General features: G+C 39.5%; 1 protein-coding gene across 11 annotated transcripts in view; it reads left to right on the top strand.

Annotated features, from left to right (window-relative positions):
- MYLK (myosin light chain kinase) overlaps positions 1 to 21290 on the top strand; it is a 196261-nt gene that overhangs the window by 109912 nt on the left and 65059 nt on the right. For 10 of the 11 annotated variants that reach the window (XM_034422935.3, XM_034422911.3, XM_034422923.3 and 7 more), the window contains 3 exons: positions 6454 to 6534; positions 6898 to 7949; positions 19438 to 19554. In XM_034422935.3, coding sequence (XP_034278826.2) covers positions 6454 to 6534; positions 6898 to 7949; positions 19438 to 19554 — 1250 coding nt within the window. Of the gene's footprint in view, positions 1 to 6015; positions 6267 to 6453; positions 6535 to 6897; positions 7950 to 19437; positions 19555 to 21290 lie in introns of those variants that run through there. The other variant, XM_087881755.1, reaches the window with a different exon arrangement.

The raw sequence follows: 21290 nt of genomic DNA, 5'->3' as shown, positions 1-21290 counted from the left end.
GACCAAATGTTTGAAGGGATATGGATGTAAAGTTAGGACCTGCTGCTCTTAGCAGTTCTGACACATCTTCCTACATCACTGAAAGTTAAGTTAATGAGCTGAAGAGTTTGGAGATTTTATCTCTTTGGGGATTACCAGATAAGATCTGTCAATCAGAGGAAATCAGATACAAACGGTGGCAGAATTCCAATCCTCCACCATATTGAATGGCTGATCTTCTAAAATCATTAATTGCATGATTGCACTTGTCAAGTTTCATGCATCCTGCTATTTGTACAATCAATCTGATCTCCCCCCCCCACTCTAGTGTAACTTCCTACATCAGTATAACCACTCCATGTATTGGGTGAAATGAGTTGCAATTCACAAAAGTCCATGCCTTTTAATAAAAGGTGTTATCAGAATACTGATTTTGTTGCCACCAGAGAGTAACATGGTGGCTCTCTTCCTATGTATCCTCTCATCATAACGGCTAAAACCAAATGAAACATCTAACTCGCTGCCATCCAGAACAATTGTCTTATGAACAGAAGATGTCTCCATTGAGGTTGCTTCCACAGCGAAACATCTGAAAAATATATTTAACTTCAGTCTGGTCCCCTGTGAAATTAGCTCACCTGTGCCAGCTAAGAGTTTGGATCCCCAAACTCTTCAGCTCATTGACCCCTTCTTGAAGTTTTAGATTGTTCATCAACACACCCATCAAAAAAAAAATTATTGTATGAAAATATTTTAATAAATGCTACTTTAATAGTATTACAACTAATAATAATACCAGAGATACCAAAGTGGTCTACAAGAAAGATCAAATGATTATACATAAAGTACATTATAGGAATTCAATTAAAGTCACTTGGATTTATACCAGTCCAGAAAGGGTTGGAGCTGAAAGAAAGTAGGATCTAAGAATACCTTCAATATTTACTATATTGGGGGGCAATGGTGTTGTGGTTAAGGCATCAGGCTAAAAATCAGACCACCATAAATTCTAGCACTGCCTTAGGCACAAAGCCTTTTGGGTGGCCTTGGGCCAGTTTCTTTCTCTCAGCCATAGGAAGAAGGCAATGGCAAACCACTTTTGAAAAACCTTGCCAAGAAAGAGACTTGTGAATGAACAGATGTTTGTTTGTTTTGTTTTGGTTGTTTTATTAGATTTATATACCGCCCTACTCCCGAAGGACTCAGGGCGGTGAACAGGCACAAAATAAAATACATAGATACAAAAGTTAAAAGACATAATTAAAACCAGATTAAATAATTTAGCCCGAGACAATTAAAAAACCCAATAATTTAAAACACATTAAAATTTCGATTTAAAAGAATTTTAAACCAGGGGAGAAAATTAGGCCAGGCCGGCTTGCTGGAATAGGAGAATCTTAAGAGCATGGCGGAAAGTGCGTAGATCCGGGATCCTCTGTATCTCTGGGGGGAGCTTGTTCCAGATAGTGGGTGCCCCCACAGAGAAGGCCCACCCCCTGGGGGCCGCCAGTCGACATTGTTTAGCTTATGGCACCCAGAGGAGCCCCTCTCTATGAGACCGTACCGGCCGGTGGGAGGCTGCTTGTGGTAGTAGGCGGTCCCGTAAATAACCAGGTCCTAAGCCATGAAGCGCTCTAAAGGTGGTAACCAAAACCTTGAAGCGCACCCGGAAGACCACCGGGAGCCAGTGCAGCTCGCGCAGGAGAGGTGTCACACGGGAGCGCCATGTTGCTCCCGTAACCACCCACGCGGCCGCACTCTGCGCCAGTTGGAGCCTCCGGTGCTCCTCAAGGGGAGCCCCATATAGAGAGCGTTGCAGTAGTCCAGGCAGGAAGTGACGAGGGCATGAGTGACTGTGTGTAGGGAGTCCCGATCCAGAAAGGGACGCAACTGGTGAATCAGGTGAACCTGATGAAAAATCCTCCCGGTCATGGCCGTCAAGTGCTCTTCTAAAGACAGCCGTGAATCCAGGAGGACACCCAAGTTGCGAGCCCTCTCCGTGGGGGCCAGCAATTCATCCCCAATAATCAGCGATGGCGTCAACTGACTATATCGGGACGTCGGAAACCACAGCCACTCGGTCTTCGATGGGTTGAGCCTGAGCCTGTTCCTCCCCATCCAGATCCGCACGGCCTCCAGACACTGGGACATCACTTCAAGGGCATCGTTGGGGTGGTCCGGGGTGGAGATGTACAGCTGGGTGTCATCAGCGTACTGATGGTACTTCACCCCGAAACCACGGATGATCTCGCCCAGCGGCTTTACATAAACGTTGAACAAAAGGGGCGAGAGGACCGACCCTTGTGGCACCCCACATATGAGGGGCCTCGGAGTCGACCTCTGCCCCCCTGCCAACACAGACTGTAACCGGTTGGAGAGAAAGGAGGAGAACCACCATAGTACAGTGACCCCCACCCCTAACTCTTCCAACCGGTGCAGCATGATACCATGGTCGATGGTATCAAAAGCCGTTGAGAGGTCTAATAGGACCAGGACAGAGGAACAACCCCTGTCCCGAGCCCTCCAGAGATCATCGACCAATGCGACCAATGCCATTTCCGTGCTGTACCCAGGCCTGAAGCCCGACTGGAACGGATCCAGATACGTCGTTTCATCCAGGTACTGGGGGAGCTGTCGCGCAACCACATTCTCAACAACCTTCGCAACAAGATGAAGGTTGGAGACCGGACGATAATTAGACAACACTGCCAGGTCCAGGGAAGGCTTCTTGAGGAGAGGCCTCACCACCGCCTCTTTCAAGGCGGCAGGGAAGTCACCCTCACCCAACGAAGCATTTATAATCCCCTGGAGCCAGCCTTGTGTCACCTCCCGGGAAGCCAGCACTAACCAGAAGGGGCACGGGTCCAATAAACATGTGGTCGCGTTCAGTCCACCCAGAATCCTTTCCACGTCGTCAGGGGTCACAGGATCAAACTCATCCCAGATAACATTCTCAAGACCTGCCTTAGTCAACCCCCCTGGAACTGCCAAGTCGGAGTCCAGATCTTCCCGAATCTGAGTGATTTTTTCATACAGATATTGAACAAAATCCTCGGCTCTACCCTCCAAGGGGTCCTCCCGCGCTTCCTGGTGGAGCAGGGAGCAGGTCACCCGAAACAGAGCGGCCGGGCGATTATCTGATGACGCAATAAGAGCAGCAAAATATGTACATTTTGCTGCTTTTATTGCCACTAGGTAATTCCTAATATGAGATCTTACCAGTGTCCGGTCGGATTCAGAAAGCCTGGCCCTCCAACTACTCTCTAGGCGTCTGTTCCAGCGTTTCATCTCCCTTAGCTCCTCAGTGAACCAAGGAGTTAGGTGAGATCGGCGCCGGGTCAGAGGCCGCAAAAGCACGACCCGATCTAGAGCTCCAGCGGCCGCCCTATCCCAGGTGGCCACTAGGTCCCTAGTCGAGGTGTGTGCCAGAGCCTCAGGAAATGGCCCAAGCTCCATCTGGAATCTATCAGGTTCCATCAGGCGCCTGGGGTGGAACAATCTTGCCGGCTCTGCCTCCCTGCGATGGGGTATAGCAGTTCGAAGGTCAAGGCAAAGGAGAGAGTGATCTGACCATGACAAGGGCTCGGTGACTATATCCCCTATCTCAAGATCACTCAACCACTGTCCAGAGACAAAAATCAGTCCAGCGTGTTTCCCCCTGTGTGGGTAGGGCCATGAATTAACTGGGTCAGGTCCATAGCTGTCATGGAAGCCATGAACTCCCGAGCCACCTCCGACGTCTCACCCACAGATGGCAGGTTGAAATCCCCCATGACCATAAGTCTGGGGGTATCAACTGCCACCGCGGCGATAACGTCGAGCTTGGGCAGGGCTGCTGCCACGTGGCAGGGAGCCAGGTACGCGATCAGCAAGCCCATCTGAACCCCATGACCCCACTTCACAAGGAGGGACTCACAGCCGGCCATCTGAGGAACAGTGGCCTCCCTCGGTCTCAGACCTTCTTTAATAATAACCGCTACTCCCCCGCCCCTGCCCTGTGACCTCGGCCGATGGAATGCAAGGAAACCTGGTGGGCACATTTCCACGAGGGGAACCCCCCCCTCCTGGCCGAACCAGGTCTCCGTAATACCTGCCAGGTCCGCTCCCCCCTCACCAATTAAGTCACAGATGAGTGGGGCTTTATTTACTACGGACCTGGCATTGCACAGCATCAGCCGGAGGGCCGGACCCTGAGGGTCTGTGCAACCTGGGGAATGGGTGGAGCCTTGGGGGCCGGAGCGCACCACCGCTCGTAAACAGCGGGTGTGCACTCCCCTAACTCGATATGGCCCCCTACTCCCGCCATATCTACCCCTCCCACTCACGGTAGTGATGTTCAAAGCACTATCCGGACAAACTCTGATTCCCCCCTCGACCCCGGGATCCCCACCTCCCACGCCGTGCTTTCTTGCCAGGCCCGCCCCTCCCCTTAGTGGGCCCATGCCCACAACCCGCATTCCAATCAAACCCTCCCCCTCCCTAGAATCCCTTAAAAGTTTAACTAAAAATTTGAGTAAAAGACCCCTCAACCCTCTAGTTTTCACATGCTAGATGCAGATGTTATCTCATCTGCCAAATATATAACAATGCATTGTGTTAATTAGACTTCCACTCAGGAATTTTGTTCTTACAAAGAGTCTTATCAAGCATTTATAATGTTACATTGCAATTATCTGTAGAGTTTGAATTTAGATCCTTTTAAAAATTACACTTTCAAAATATGAAATGTTTTAACTAACTTTAAAAAATCCTTTCAACCAAGATTAATCAGCTGCAAAACTGTATTCTCTGGCATGGTCTTAAAAATATAATTGCACATCTTTTTACTGATATTATTACATACTATTTAATGCACTTATGTATTCCCTTATTTGGGTAACAATTTTTATTTTGTTTAATCTACATGGCTGTTTTGGCCTGGGATACTTTAAACAAAAGGTTTCATATGCTACCTTTTTTATTTTATTAGCAAAATATTCAGATTGGGGGGGGGATCACATTTTTTCCACCTCTGAATGGAACTTTGTTAAAAGTGTTCCACTATATTTGGTAGGCTTTACTCCAGGATAAGGGTGCCTGTTTTTGCAGCCTTCAGAGTAACTTTTAAATTTTACTATTCATAGTTATGTGTTCTCTTTATTGAAGTTAATATTCAAATAATCCATCCAAAACTGTTTAGCATACTAAGCATACATGCTTAGCTATGGACACCCTTTGAATGGTGTGGGGGTAGGAATCGATTTCCACAGGAAAAAATGCAGACTACAAGAACCAGGAGCACTACTTAGGTGACACTGAGGACACAGATAAACCTCCAAGTGCTTCAACGACCCTCTAAAAGGATCCAAATGACCAGCTGTCTGCAAGGAATATAAATCCTTCCATTCCCCACTATCCTGTCAGAGCTGAAGAAGCTTCTTGGATGAGAAGTGAAATGTCTTCAAAAGAAAAAACAAGAAAGTCCAGTTGCCTCCTGAAAAAGCACCTTTGGGACAACCATGACCTGGATGACTGAGAATCTCTACAGACTTTAAGCGTTGTGTTTTATTTTGACAAGATTGTTGAAGTACAGCAAGCCTGAAAGTAGAACAGGCATTTCTCTTAAACAATTTTAAAAAGCACTTTTTGATCTAGCTTTGGGATAGCAAAATCTTGAAAATCCATCTGATATAATGTCCACCTCTTCTTTGCAGTTGTCAGAGAAAGCCCTTTTTCATCAAATGGCAAGCTGTTTAGGATGTGGTAGCAATGTTTACACAATCTGAGTTATGTTTCCCCCCCCTTTTTTTTTTTTTACATCTCTTGGGGAGATGAACCATTTGAAGATGTATCTGCTATGAAGCGTAACACGGTCCTGGGGGCGGGTGGGAAGAGGGGAAAGTATTTTAATGACTTTAATGGGAGTCATTTTCTGCAGGCATCTCTGGCATTCCTCTGCAAAAGGAAGAATAAAGGCTCAGCACCATATATGGTGACACTTTTATTATTATTTTTTTAAATATAAACATGCACAGGCTGAAACAGTCCATGGGGGTTGATTATACTGTTTGATGGGTGAGGGAAAAGAAGGAGCAGGGAAAGGAGACCCTGCTTTTAATGCCTCGGTGCGAGGAAAGTTAAAAGCTTGGTCTTGTATAAACAAAGACTGGGACAAGCATGTAGATGTTGTAAAGCGACTTTTTTCCTTCCAAACCCCACTTCGTCTACTTTTCTTCAAGTTACTTGTTTAGTGGTATATTCTCTTCTGATTTCCACCTATGGCTTTATTTTGAGGAGAAAAGTTTGCGGTGGGTAGGATGAGGAATAATGTTTCTTTCTAGCCGATGATGAAGTAGCTATCTACTACTGTGATGCTTGGCTGGGGAACAAAAAAAAATCATCATAGTGAAGGATTGATCTCTTCTGTGTACTATCTAACAGAAAGCAACCTTTTTTTAAATTTTTGCTGAGTCTCAGTTTGTTGTACTTTTTCAGAAACCCTGTTGGAGAATGCAACTGTCAGGTATCTTTAACGCTGGGAGAAAGTTCATTTTCCACAGAAGGAGTGCAAAAAAAGTGAGTACAGTTCCCAGGGACTTATGTGGGTGGGTTTTATTTTTTGCTCAGCTAATTCTCTTTCCTTGTAGACTTGGGTTGGCTGCTGTTCAATCTAATCCCCAAATGTGACCCAACAAGCTGTTTTTATCATACAGCTGACAATGTGGAGCACTTTTTTAAAAATTTAGTTCCCTTATATGGTTCCTGAAGTCATCATTGATGCAATAAACTATTCCTCTAATCAGCCTTCCCTTCTATAAACATATTTTGTCCTTTCTCTGAGGGGGTGATTCCTGAATTCATTAAACCAGCTCTTTGCTCCCCCTCTTTCTCTTTTCCCGCCCCTTCCTCTCTCCCTCTCAAACCCTTCTCTGCTTACAGTGGGAGGCAGAAAGTACGACAAGAGGCTGATTGTGGAGAGGATGCACTGACATTCAGAAACATCAGTGGCTCCTTCAGGAGGAATACTGGGGAAGGCCAGCAAGTTGAGGAAGAGCAGGAAATTGTCCGTGGAGTGCTTAAAAGACGAGTAGAAACCCGAGAGAGCACAGAGGAAAAGCTAAGGCAACAGGAGGCTGAGCAGATTGACTTCCGGGACATTTTGGCAAAGAAAGTTAACACCAAAAGTTTTTCTGAGGAGGAGTTGAAGGAAATCCCAGCCAAACAAATGGACTTCCGTGGTACCCTGCAACGGCAGGTCAAGCCGAAAACCTTTTCAGAAGAAGAAAGGAAGGTCCATGCTCCACAACAGGTAGACTTTCGTGGAGTATTGGCAAAAAAGGGCACTCCTAAACCTTCCTTACCAGACAAGGCAGCAGGTTCAAAGCCAAGCGCCCCAGATTTTAGATCTGTGCTTGCTGCGAAGAAAAAAACACCAACTGAGAACGGTGGCCCTGGGACTCAAGTCCAGAATGTGAATGCCAACTCTGAAGTGCAGAAATCTAGTGCCAGCAACAAAGTGCCAGACATCAGCATCACCTCTAAAAATCCTGTGACATCCAAGAAGTTGGACGCTGTCAATGCTACTTCTAAATTACCAAAGACCAGCACCGTTTCAGAGTCCCAGGATACCAGCTCTAGATATAAAACACAGAATGCTAGCACCAAGAATGAAAACCAAGTTACTAACTCCAACTCTGAAAAGTCACATGTTAAATCAAGGGAGAAAGAGAGTAAGAATGACAGTAATTGCAAAGGTGACTGCCCACCAGAAGTAGATGGACGGATAACTGAAAATAAAGGAAAAGATAACAAAATAGAGCCTGAGGGAATAGCACCATCCTTTACTGAAAAGCTTCAGGATACCAAAGTAGTAGAAGGTGAAAAACTGGTCTTGCAATGTCAGGTTTCCTCAGATCCACCTGCTACTATCATCTGGACTCTGGATGGCAAAGTCATCAAATCATCAAAGTTTATTGTTCTCTCCCGAGAAGGTAAATTGATGTAAACAGCAAAGCAACCCCACTGCATGCTGCTGGTTACAACCTACTTTGATTTCATTATGTTTTATAATATTTCACTCTAATTTTGTTTACTTCTGTCCCTTTAATTGATTCAAAATTTGCCAGTATTTCTTCTGCAAGCAGCAAAGTATAGTCTTTTTTAAATGTTTCCTTCAACTTCAGAAACATCAGGCACATTTTTATTACAACAGTATCTTTAAATTCAGGTTTATGTTTTATATAAACATAAACTTCAGATGAGGAACTCCTTCATAGCAATTGGATCCTTTCATTTTCAGTATCTAAATCCTGGCATAATTACCATTTTAAATTAAAATTTTGCCATTGTGCTGAAATTGAAACAGCAATAACTAATAGCTTTGGGATTTACATTGTTTAAACATGTTCTTCAGTCCAGAATTATCTGAGACAAAATATAGGAAAATTAATTCCCAATTTGCTCAAGTTAAATATTAATTCACACTGATATTATTTGATAGTTTAGCTTCTACTACTCTACAATGATATTAGAATTCAATAATACCAATACTTAAACAATGAGCATATGCTAATTTCATCAAACCTAAAGATTAAATTATAAAAGTTATCCAACCACAGAAGTCAGAACATTCTTTGCCAAATATTAAACCAACCTTTACTTGATCTAATGGGAAACCTTATGATGTAAAATAATTCTAGTTGTATTTTTTTTCTTGTCTTCTCTGTCTAACTTTTTTATTTAAATATATCTTACTCTTTTTCTGGCCTTTACATAACATGATCAACTGAAAAAAAGTAGTGTAAAGGCTGTGTATATATCCGGGGGGGAGAGAGAAAGAGAAATGACTGTGTATTGCCTCAAAAGGCATTGGAGCACCCAGAAGAGATTTAATACCCTGAAATACTTGAAGTGATAAGCCATGAACTTACAGGATAATGACAGGATATTTTTTTTGATAAGATTTATCTTAGTATCTTACTTGAATTCTGCAATCCATATTTAAAATTGTCACTCACTACTGATATTGTGAGCTTGTGGCAAATAAAGATATAAGGGATAAATTGTAATCATCACTTTGCTATTATTTTAACAAAAATCAAAAGTAAATACTTGCTTTTGAAGATAGCTTTTTCTTCCCAGGAGCCTGTTGCACTACATTTGTTGCTGTGTCATAACACTTTTCTCATCCGTCAACATTAGAGATGCTGGGCTGGCTGCTGGGAATTATACTTCAATATCATTGAACAATCACAGATCCCCCGTATTAGCCACAGTTCCATCTTAATGATTAGGGTAATTTTTGGAAAAAATAAGATCAAGAGGGGATGGTTCCTTTTTCTGTCGTCCCAGTACCATCACAGTTAGCTGGTTACTCATCCTCCTGTGTACCACACTTAGTGACACTTAGTGACACTCATGGGCCCATCCATTCTGTACCAACAGCACAGTGAACAAGCACATAGGCAGAAACCTTGAAGAGGAGAAGAAATGAAGCCACAGACAAATCAGAGGTGGGGCCTTTAGAGGGTATGAATCTTCAAGACAACTTAGACCACCATGTTGACTTCAACATTTCACGATTAAATAAGCCATGGGCTAGAGCAGGGTATGAATTAGATATGGGGTTTGATGTAAAGAAAGCAGTTATTGATATAACAGCAAACAATTTTCTCATTACTATACTTGTACCTGTTTCTGTAAGTTAACAGGAGGCAGAGGCAGAGATTCTATCTAAAGGGGCATATAGCAGTAAGGTAGTTCTCATCCATCTATGCATAGTTTGATGATAACAAATCTCTAAAAATATCAATTCCCCATAAAATTCAATAGTTATTCGGGAGAATTGTGATGTTAATGGAGTTCTTAACTGTAGTCATATTTTATTTTATTTTTATTTTAATAAATCTGTGTATTCAGTTGACCTAGTTTTCACATAAATGTGAAATTTAGGATTTGCTACTTCAGACTGCAGTGTTGTGTATCATAGGATGGAATGCTGCTTTATAAAAAAAATTTTCCTTGTAGATATTAGAAATGAGCCTAATTACATTTCTGACATTGTCCTTGGCTCTCTTATTTTTGTGCTCCCAAAGTTGTCTTCAAGTCAATCTTGATTTCTAGCAATAGAAGAGGACTAGAATTCATAGTCTCCTGCTTTCTATCTTGGTGCCTTTAACAACTATTGGCCCTCCCTTGGGTTATTCTGTCATATAAGTGAGACCAAAGATTTAGGGAGGACTAGGCCTTGGTCTTTCTTTAGGCAGCTCTGTACCTATACTGCTTCATTCACTGTGTGCACCAAATTACCAAGCTGTTGGCTATGATATTTCTTGGCTATTTTTCAAGGAATTTTTGAATATATTACAAAAACCGCTGCAGAGAAGGTGACAGAAATCATGGATCCCAGTGTCTTAAACTCCCAATCTTTCTAAAATTAAAATGCAGATACAGCAGAACTCAGGAGAGTCCAGTCAAACAGGGTGGAGTAAATTTTCTCCTGGTTTGCAACTGATTGCAGTGTTTGAAGGCTTCAATGATTGAAAGCCAATCTATTGCCTAGACTAGACAGTCAGTGAATTGCACCTGATGGCAGTGGGATTTGACATACTGCCATTCCTGAAAACTGATATGGAAATAAATAAATGTTAATGATTGCTGTTTCCTCTGTGTTGTTGTGCCCTTCCTTTTAGAGGCATTGTTTATGACATACATAAAAATATACTGTGAACAGATTTGTCTAACTTGAATTTCCATACTGGTTTACAACAGCTTGGTTTTAAAAATCCTGATTTGCTAGTCCTAAAAGCTTGACATTCTTTAAAAATAAATAAACACTTAAAATAGTGACTAGATTAATTTTCTATAATTAGATTTTTACATGTATCCTTTACCTGTTCTTACATATGTACTTTAAATAATCAATTAATTTTACATTTAACATTAATTTTAATTCCTATGAAGAACAGAGAATGTACCCAATGAAAGATATAATCTCAAACTCTTAAACTTTCAGCTGATCAATTACTATTAATAGCAATTTTAATTTTTTTCATTAAAACATTGTTTCCTAACATTATAAACTAAGAAAATTCTCCTGCTCAAATTTCTGAAGAATTTCTCTTTTGCTAATTTGATTTCAATAAAATATCAGTACATATCTCTAAAGAAAGAGATCCTGATTTATTTTTCTCTCTATATTATTATCATCACTATATTAATCCCTCAACTTAATAAATTCCTTAATGAAAGGGAACTTTTGAATATTTTGAATTTATAGTGTAGGGAGAGTAAATGGGATCCAGATCAATTATTTCTTGAATGCTAATTCAATTTAGAGCCATTCCTCTTGTTTTTAAGTATGCAGCAGTTGTCATAATTTTGTATATTTGATGCAGTCTATGTAACACCATTGTCTACTGTTTGAGCTATGTTATTCTTAGAAACCATAAATTTGCTTAGGTTGAATTGGGATTCACTTCATGCAATAGCTACACTAGAAAAAAGCAGTATAATATTTATTTGGCCAAGCTAGGAAGTCATAATTCTTTCACTGGTTTTATCTATTTACTTATCATATGCATATGTGGATACTTAAAAGGCTATAACTGAGTTCGTTTTAATAACTATATTAATCCCTCAATTTATTTCCTCGTTCTCTATTTTTTTTTCTTATCTCAAAGTTATTTATTTGGCTCTGCTACTCTAGTTTTTGCTCTTACAGATCAGAGTACAAAAACTATTAGTTTCTACTTAGATGACCTTTGTAGTTTAAATAAATACTGTGCCCAAAGCAAGAATATAATTCAGTAACTTTAAGACATTTAAGGAGCCTGAGTGGCGCAGCAGACTAATGCTACTGTTAAAAGGTAGTATTTAGCTTCCAGCTGCCTGCAATTACGACGAGTTCAATTCTCACCAGGCTCAAGGTTGACTCAGCCTTTCATCCTTTCTAAGGTAGGTAAAATGAGGACCCGGTTGTGGGGGCAATAAGCTGACTTTGTATAAAATATACAAAAGTATGAAGGCTATTGCTTAATGCCTTGTAAGCCGCCCTGAGTCTCCTGAGAAGGGCGGCATATAAATAAATAATAATAAAAAAAAATCACTCATAGAATGAGGAATGCTGAGTAAATGCAGAGGGGTAAACACATAATTCTACAATTTTTACCCAATTCTTTAGCCAAAAACAAGGCAGCTTATAAAAATCAATAATCAGATAACCCTGTACTTAAGCTAATGATCTAAAAATATAAGGAAAATGGAATGAAATGGTGAGGGAGGAATGGATGGTAATTTCATGAACTACATATTGGTAGGAAATTTCTGATTCTGAGCATTGATCCAGCCAGCTCTCTACTGATTAACAGTGGCTCTCCAGGATAGGACTGCTTCCCAGTTCCTATACAGAGTTGTCAGAATTTGAATCTGGTACAGTAATGCAAATAAACCAAAATCCATTATTTCCATCCCACCACTTAAATTTGGTATAGGAGAAGGAAAAAAGTACAGGTAGTCCTGTGGTAGTCTAGTCCACAATTGGGACTAGAAATCCAATCGTAAGTCATTGCAGTCGCAAGTCAAGGCACCCACATAATCAGATTCATTTTTTTTCAACATTTTTGCTGCAATTGTTAAGCGAATGGTCATTAAGCAAAAACGTTTTTCAGAATGGGTGTTTTTGTTTTGTTTTGTTCAGCCAGAAATCAGCAAAAAAGAGCACAAGCCAGTTTCCAAGTGCCCAAAATGCGATCACATGACTGCAGGGTTGGGACAAAACATTTTATGATGGACAGAAGTGCTTTATGGGCTGTAAAGTACCTTCTTTGAGGCCATCATAACTCCAAATATAAAACAACCAGTCATATGTTGAGGATTTCCTATAGACTCAAAGTTATATAACTATTCTTTCAATCTGTCTGTAGCAACGCTCGATAAACTTTTTTATTGAATGTTGACCTCAACTGTTGAAAAGTCTGGTACAGTAGGGAGAGGATAGAATTAATGCTATTTGGAGCTAACTTACCTTAATGGAATTAATTTCTACAAAGCTCTTTTTGAGTTGCCAATGTGTTATCCATAGCAGAAAGAGAATAATGAGAATTAAGCTTCAGGCCTACTGTTTGTTGTAACATTATCACACACTAGCTTTCATTTTTAATCTTATTGCTTTCCAGGGCTGTAATTAGTCCAATTTTACATACAGTTTGATTAGACAGTCCTATTGTTTAAAACTTTACTTTTACTTTACTTTACTTTTATTTGATTTGTATACCGCCCTACTCCCGAAGGACTCAGGACAGTGAACAGCCAACAATAAAATACATACATACAAAATTTAAAAAGCAGAAATAAAATCGAATTAAATAGTTTGGCCCAGACAGATTAAAACCCCAATCAATTTAAAACAACTTTAAACTTTGAGTATTAAAAATATTAAAATATTAAAATTGTTTAAAAACGAGGGAGATTGGAAAACAAGATTGGTAAAACATCAGATAGTAATTTTCTTACTGTGCTTGTACTCTTAAGAGTAGGTATGGATAGATGATGTTAATAGTAATTAATTAAAATTATCTGTAAATATAGTATCCTGTATGGTTATGTGATTCTACCATCGTGTTTGGCAGCCTTTCTATCTCACATAACAAACCTCTCTCTCATACACACACATAGAGTTCCCCTTCTATCTTCCAGCAGTAGAAAGCATGGTAGAAATGAGTTAAATTAACAAGTGCCTATGGAGATTCTCAGATCCAGGTCATGGTTGTCCCAAAGGTGCTTTTTTTTAGACCAGTTGCCTCTTGGAAGGGGGGGGGGAAGGCACCTTAAAGTAACAGAAGATCTAAATAGTAAGTGGAGGAGCAGAACTAGATAGAGATGAAGACTAAGGAAGACATAACTTGAGTAGGGAAGGAGAGAAAAAGGAACAAGTTTAGATGTCACAAAATGAGTTAAATCTATCTAACTAATACTTCTTCTCAATGACTAATATTCAAAGAGATGCCTACTTTTCAGTACTGTAGCCATGACTACAGTTGTCTGCCCAGTTCTTCCATCAACTTATTCTATTCTTATCAGTCACGTTCATTATCATCAACCATGGTAGCCTTCTGAGAGACAATTGCAAGGGGTTAAAAACAGTGCTGTGTTGCAGAAGCTTCTAGTGTTTCCGGAGGGGGAAGATTAAACCCTTTGGTACTTTGTTATGGGTCCTGCAATGCATGGCCCTTCTCCTCCTTCAGTTTAACATACACAAAGCCACTGAAAAAGGTCTTTGGATGAGATATCACCAATGTTGTTTCATATCCTAGCGGAGGTACAGTGAAAGTCTTGGTGCCTGAAAGCTGCTAAGGTCCAGATGGGGGAAATAGACTTTGGCTCAATCCAAGTAAGGTGGATTGCCTGTGGATTTGAAGCTAATGGATTCTGGTTATAGCCTCAGTTTTGTTCTGCATAGGGTTATGCTCCCCTAGAAAGAGTTGACTTGCGATCTCTTGGACTCATACTTCCTGTTGGAGGCTTTGTCCAAAAGCTTTTTGCACAATTACATGGCCAGTTGCAGCTATTTATGTAACAGGAAATTTTGCCTGATAGTTACTCATGCTCATCTCTGGATTATTGCAATTTATACAGCATGGAGATGATCTTGACGACCATTCAGAAACTGCAACTAGTCCAGTGTGCAAAAGTCATATTGTTATTGGTGTGCATTGACTGCCAGGTAGCTTCTGGGTTCAATTTAAGGATCTGACAATGTTCTTTACAGCCCTTAAGGCATGGGTACTTCTGAGGCTGCCTCCTCTAAGTGGAATGTTCTTGTCTAGTGAGATCTGCCATTTGAGGAATGCCATCCTCACTGTTGAGCTTTCTCAAAGGTCTCCCCGACTCATCTGGAATAATCTCCCTGCAATATTCAAATTGTCTCTTTATTAAGTTGTCAAATAACTGAAAAATACAGCTCTTCTGGAGGGCATTTGGGAAAAAAATACCTGAAGTGTAGGAAGTAGTTACAGGTATTAGTCATTTTTTGTTCCTAGTTATTATTACTATTTTTAAACTTACTCCTGTATTCAAGATTACATAAGACCCTCAGGCAGGGGTGAAATCCAGCAGGTTCTGACAGGTTCTGGAGAACCGGTGGCGGAAATTTTGAGCAGTTCAGAGAACTGGTAGCGGAAATTTTGAGTAGTTCGGAGAACCGGCAAATACCACCTTTGGCTGGCCCCAGAGTGGGGTGGGAATGGAGATTTTGCAGTATCCTGCCATGCCCACCAAGCCATGCCCACCAAGCCACATCTACAGAACTGGTAGTAAAAAAAATTGGATTTCACCACTGCCCTCAGGGTTTTCAGATTGGAGTGACAAATAGAATAGAGAAGGTTAAAAAAATAAATGCTATTGTATTCCTTTGGTTTGGGCTTGTTAATTTAATTTTTAGTTGGGAGAATTTACATGTTGAGTAAATTACAGTATTTCTGGAATATAGGCTACAAAATATGAAGTAGCCCTATCCATTTCCCCTGTTTAGGGGAAGTTTTATGGAAATGCCATGGATTCTGCTTTGCCAATTAATTCAGAAACCTAAAATGGATTGTAAAAGAGAGCTAATCTTCATCTATAAAAAAAAGATATTCCATTAACTAAGTAAGATATTCAATTTATAGCAGGGCCCATACTACTTATCCACATTATTCGATCTAATTCCAATAATAATGCTAATTTCTTCAAGAAAAATTATAAGTCAAAGGTTCTGCTATCAATTTTCATATGCCAGTCTTTCCTTAACCAGATTTCTTCTATACATAATTGTTTTAGCAATCAGTAACTGCAGAATGATTGCTGGGGGAAATGAATTAGAATTATATTTTCTATTCTGCCATGATTATTCAACTTTTCTGAGAGTGTCTGCCCATTCTAGCAGATTGATAGGCTAGTAGGCATACCTCAGTCCCTTTCCTGAAATGCTCCCATTGAGAGGGACCTCAGAAGTGTGCCTTTTTGTGTGTGGTTGCCTCTACCATATGGAATATCCTCCCCCTGGTGAACTGGCAGGCCTTCCCCTCCTAATTTTCCAGAAGCTCATCAAGGCTTAGTTTTTTACCCAGGAAAAAGGCAGGGATACAGAGAGAGTGTTTTGGATTGGCTGTTGGGGCATCTCAAGGGAATGACTAAGGCTTTGGCTGTATATTATGGTTTTATTTGTGTATTATGATTTTTATAGCTTGGGATTTTTATTGTCATGAGCAACCCAAAGTTGTGTTTTAAGATGTGTTGTGTTAAAACAAAGTTGTGTTTTAAGCCTTACAAATCTTTTAAAGAAATAAAAATAAATTATTCATACCATTTGGTAAATTTAAAGATTATCTGAGAGATGTTTCTTATTCAAAAATGATCTGGGAATATTCCTGCATTGCCTTGCTTTTTTGAGGAGGGAAAATAATCCCAGTATCAGTGGGGGGTTGCAGTAGTGGGTTGCCCCCGGTTCGCACCGGTTCTATAGAACTGGTAGTAAAACTGGTGGGAGGCTCTGCCCACCGACCCTGACGTCACTAAAACGCTTCTGCGCATGTGCAGAAGCTTCTTCTGCACATGCGCAGGTGAACTGGTAGTGGCAGTGGCAGGAGGCTCCACCCACCCACCCAGATGTTATCAAAAACACTCTGCGCATGCAGATTTGAAACCTACTACTGCCCAGTATGTATATGTTCCAGTACAATACTTGTATTTCCAATACTGATAGCCTCTAACAGAACCACACAAAAGTTCTATGGGTGAACTTTGTATTCTGTATGTTTATATATTCTGTACACCCATTTTCTCAAAACCATATACAAGAGATGGCCAGTAGCTTTAAAAATAGCATGTAGAATTTTGTTCTGCATTTCTGCATCAATTTTACCCTAGCATATACCCTAGAAAATGAATCCTAATAGTAAGATTTTTTTTTTACACATTTGGAAACTCAGAATTATTTTAGAAACACTGGATGTCACATGTAATGATGAATTGCTAATTCTCAGGATCTTGCTTGCATTGCCAGATGCTTTCTTAGTGGGAGTTTGGGTAGCTCTGGTTCCTGACCAGCTGGGACCATAATTTTCTAAATTCTTTGATGTTTCTAGCTTTACTGAACAGATGTTTCTGCCCTTCATCTGAATTTTGCTAATTTTAGAATTAACAAAAAAAAAAAAAAGCATAAGAGTTTCTTTCAAGATCCTCCCCATAATCTGTGAACGAGTAGATCTGGGAATAGTCCTTGTGGAAAAAGAGATATCTCAGCTGATTCCAATGTTATAGCAGAAATCAGTATGCAGAACAAGTATAAGCTACACCTTCTACAAAGATTATCAAATTATAATTTGGAGAATAGGGAACTGTCTCTCAGTGCATCAATAATGTGCAAAATGAGGTTGCTCATTTGCTGCTCTTTTTTCCTTAGTTTTATCATCTTACCCAGTCTTTTGTAACAAGTAGAACTCTGATGCTTTATCCACTGCAAACACCATTAAAAGCCAAGAAAGAAATGGCAGAAGGAACATTTGACTTTTAAAAACTTTAAATATTTAAGGTCGAGAGCTAGAACCTTACTTGTGAAAAATATTGTTCTTTATTAATTCATGGAACAGTATACCGTGGGGGCCTTAATGCATTAATGTGTTTTTGCAGAATACAAAATGGGTATTGTATTGTAAAACTGGTATATAACTGCATCAGATACTTGCCATAAGTAGGTGCTAAAATAAGGTACCATACTTCAACAGGAATGCATAATATGAAAAGATATCTGAACTTAAATTCCCAACTTTGGTTATTGTATGCCTCAGCCTTAATTGTTTTTCAGATTTCAGCATCCCAATAATTTTTTTTAGATTCCTTGAGGTACATAGCAGGAGTTATTACAGCTGGAAGAGGGAACATGTTTTGCTGACCAGGATAGAAAAGTAAAACACAAGATCTACCCTGTTTTGATGCTTTGCATATTTGTTTTGAGGACAACTGACTATCAAGCTGGCAAGAACTGGAAATCTTTTGCCAAGTTTGTACTATTTCAGTTAAACTAAACATCACTTTCAAATAAGTCCAAAACTCAAGAGTGTCTTAAAGAGTGTTTGAGCCTATAGCTTATGCTATAAAGTCTATGAAAGATTGGATCCTTCCCACAGCATTGGGAAACTTGTTCTGTTATAATTCTAGCTATAAATATTTTGACCATGTCGTGCCTAATGTATTGAAGTTGTTGCTTGAAAACATTGCAGTGCTCATTTCGGACATATAAATTTCATAACCCACTATTTGTTGGCCGACAGCTATATAAACAGATCAGGGAAGGGTAGATCAATTTTTGCAGCAATGCTGTTGTTCTCCTGGGATTTTATTTTGTAAGGTGCCAAGAAATTCAGAATTCCGGCCTAGAGTCACCAGACAGAGTTTTCTCAGAACTATGAGAAAAGAATCTCATCTCTGGAGGTCAACAAAGGGCTTTTGTGGAGGAAATACCAAATGTTTCATTGAGAGACATATGGTCTCCCAGCCCAGGGAATGAAGCAATTGCCTAGGTCACAGACTTTTTGGAAAATGTTGTGTCCTTAGTAAACATAGCTAGCTTTGCTTTTTGTTTGTACATTTACTTGAAGTACTTTAAGGAAAACACTTGTGCATAATTAAAGCCTGGAACATCAGATATTTTTAATTCTAAAGTGAACATCCTCTGTCCTGATTTTTGAAGAGAGAGAGAAATTGGTATTTTGTAATATAGTGAACAATCAGAATTGACTTGGTTCTATTAATTTCTAAACTAGATTGAGTGGTGATGGTGGATTTATTTTTTACCCAAGTGTTGACATAATAACATGTTATTCAAATGACTTTTTTCTAGAGTAGGGATGCAAAACATATGGTCCTTCAGATTTTCTTAACCTATAATTGCTAGCAACCCTAGGAATATAGTTGATGTTGAGGGATGCTCCCACAAATCTGAAGGCTACTAGGTTTATGAACACTGGCGAAAACACAGTAGGATTTGTAAATTTTGATTTCCAAAATCAAAAGGAAGCAAAATCTATAGGAATAGTTTCATGGTCAACAGTCATGTTATTTGGAATTTCTGGGTGCTATAATTCCAACCAGAGCAAAGGATATTGTTTGAATTGTTTATATCTTTCTGTGTTCTGGCTGAACATGTGTAGTTTTAAACCAAAGTTGTTTGACTTGAACTTGCACTGGAAAAGAAGAGATAAAGGCAGGCATTAAAGATTTTGATGTCTTCATCATAGAACCATCTTTAATTTCTGAAAATCTGTTTCCGTGCAATTTACGGTAGATACCACTGAATCAAAAGTAAGACCAACCTTTTGGCACACTCTTCTGTTGGGAGCTATGGTTAGATTATGGTTTTGGTCTTATCAATACTTCGTTGAGTAGAGTTCATTTTAATTTTGATCATTACATGTCTAGGACTTGTCTCTTGCTTTCCCTTAGGCTCATTGTGCTCCCTGACCATTGACAAGGCCTTTCCTGAGGATGACGGCCAGTACAAATGCATAGCTGAGAATACTGCAGGGAAATCAGAATGCATTTGCAGCGTCTTGGTGGAAGGTAAGTAAATTGACCCAAGACTCAGAACTGTTCTTAAGTGGTACTATTCCAATTCTGTTTATGTCAAAATTCCAATTCCTTTCTATGTGATTCCCATTCCTAAAACTATGCAAAAAGGGGAGGGCATTTCTTTTTAGTTTCTTCCTGGTCCATATGCCTTCCATACTAATGGCTTTTGAATGGGACATTGAACCAGACCATCATGTGTCCATATTGTGCTTCAATTAAAAACTCTCCGTGCTGCCAAAATTTTGTCAAATATGAATTTGCTTTAAAACCCTGTCAGTATTATTAATACAATTATGGAATACAACTATCAAGACTGTTTCTGTACCAAAGAAACAGCTATATTTGGAGCAGTTTAACCAAATGATGAGCTACTGCACCAAAGATAAGATTTAATAGTAACAAACTAATAGCACAGGTGAAATGAAGAACAAACAAGTGAAATGTTTCTTGTTTTAGTGCTTTGTTGTTGAATTGGAACTGAGATAGAAATTTTATCAACCAAGAAAATAATGAACAGAGCCTGTGCTTTTTTGTTGTTCTGGGCATGCCTGTTTCTTAGCTAGTTTTCATCCACCACTCTTAATGCAAAACCAACTCAAGCTTAAATCAAAGAACATGTAACTTTTGTGGCAGCATAGATTATCCCTAAGACTTTTTTATTTAGTCTGTATATTAATTTTATTTTACTTAAATCCTGCCTTTTGCCCTGTTTACTTAGAGCAATTTATATTATTGTGTTCTATAAAGTAGTTTGGAGATGACATTGGAGAAGGAATTCATATAAACCTCAACTTAGCCCAGATAAGCAAAAGGAGGTGGGGGAGGAAAACATTTAAGATTGTCTTGCTTTGATTCCCTTTAGTGTAAGTGGGAAGAGAGAGAATCTATGTCAGTTTTCAAGATTCTTTTATTATAACCTAAAACAATAAGAGTTTCAGTAGTTCATGTGATGTCTGTTTCCTGACCTGATCTAGCTCAAAATGCTAGAATTCATCCTCTCTTTTGGGGTTTATTAGACTGAGTGTGTTTGGCGGTGGCTACTCTGTCAATTACAAAATTAATATTTGCACTCTTGATCCATCACAATATTGTTTGTATCAAATAGGACAATTTGGCCGGATTCAGATATCATGCTAAGTCATACACTGCTTATAAAGTAAAAGATATAACAAATTAACGTAAAACTAAGTAAATCCCAATATGAAATCCTGCTCCAAATTTGTTCTTAGCAATTCATTCTTTTCAAATCTGATTGTTCCATATAATCATCATCATAATTAATAGTCCCTCATAGGCATTTCATTAATTAGTTATCTAATTAGTTTTTAAACCCATTATCACATCCAATGGCACTAGACTCTGTAGATCCGTTACACATTTTAGATTTCCTCTTATCTGTTCTGAATTCATTGACAGTCAGTATCATTGGATGTTTTAGTTTTAGACTATTGAAAGAAGAAAAGCATTACACAAGTACAAGTGCTCCTCATTTAGCATCCACAGTTGGAACTAGCAACTTGGTCTTTAAGTGAAGCAGTTGGTAAGTGAAATTGTGACTGCGTTGAAACCCTAGTTCAACTTTCCTTTGCTTTACAGACCTGTGAAGGTTGTAAATGCGATGATTGGTCAAGTTACTCTTTCATCTTGGTCATACCTGCAAACTCTTATTATACAAAGCAGTCGCTAAACGAGGACTATCTGTAGATTTTTTGCTCCTATAGTGGGAT

The sequence above is a fragment of the Pantherophis guttatus genome, chromosome 1, assembly GCF_059756535.1.
Source record: "Pantherophis guttatus breed Tessera chromosome 1, ASM5975653v1, whole genome shotgun sequence".
Lineage (NCBI taxonomy): Eukaryota > Metazoa > Chordata > Lepidosauria > Squamata > Colubridae > Pantherophis > Pantherophis guttatus.
This window is presented reverse-complemented; position numbering and strand designations above follow the sequence as displayed.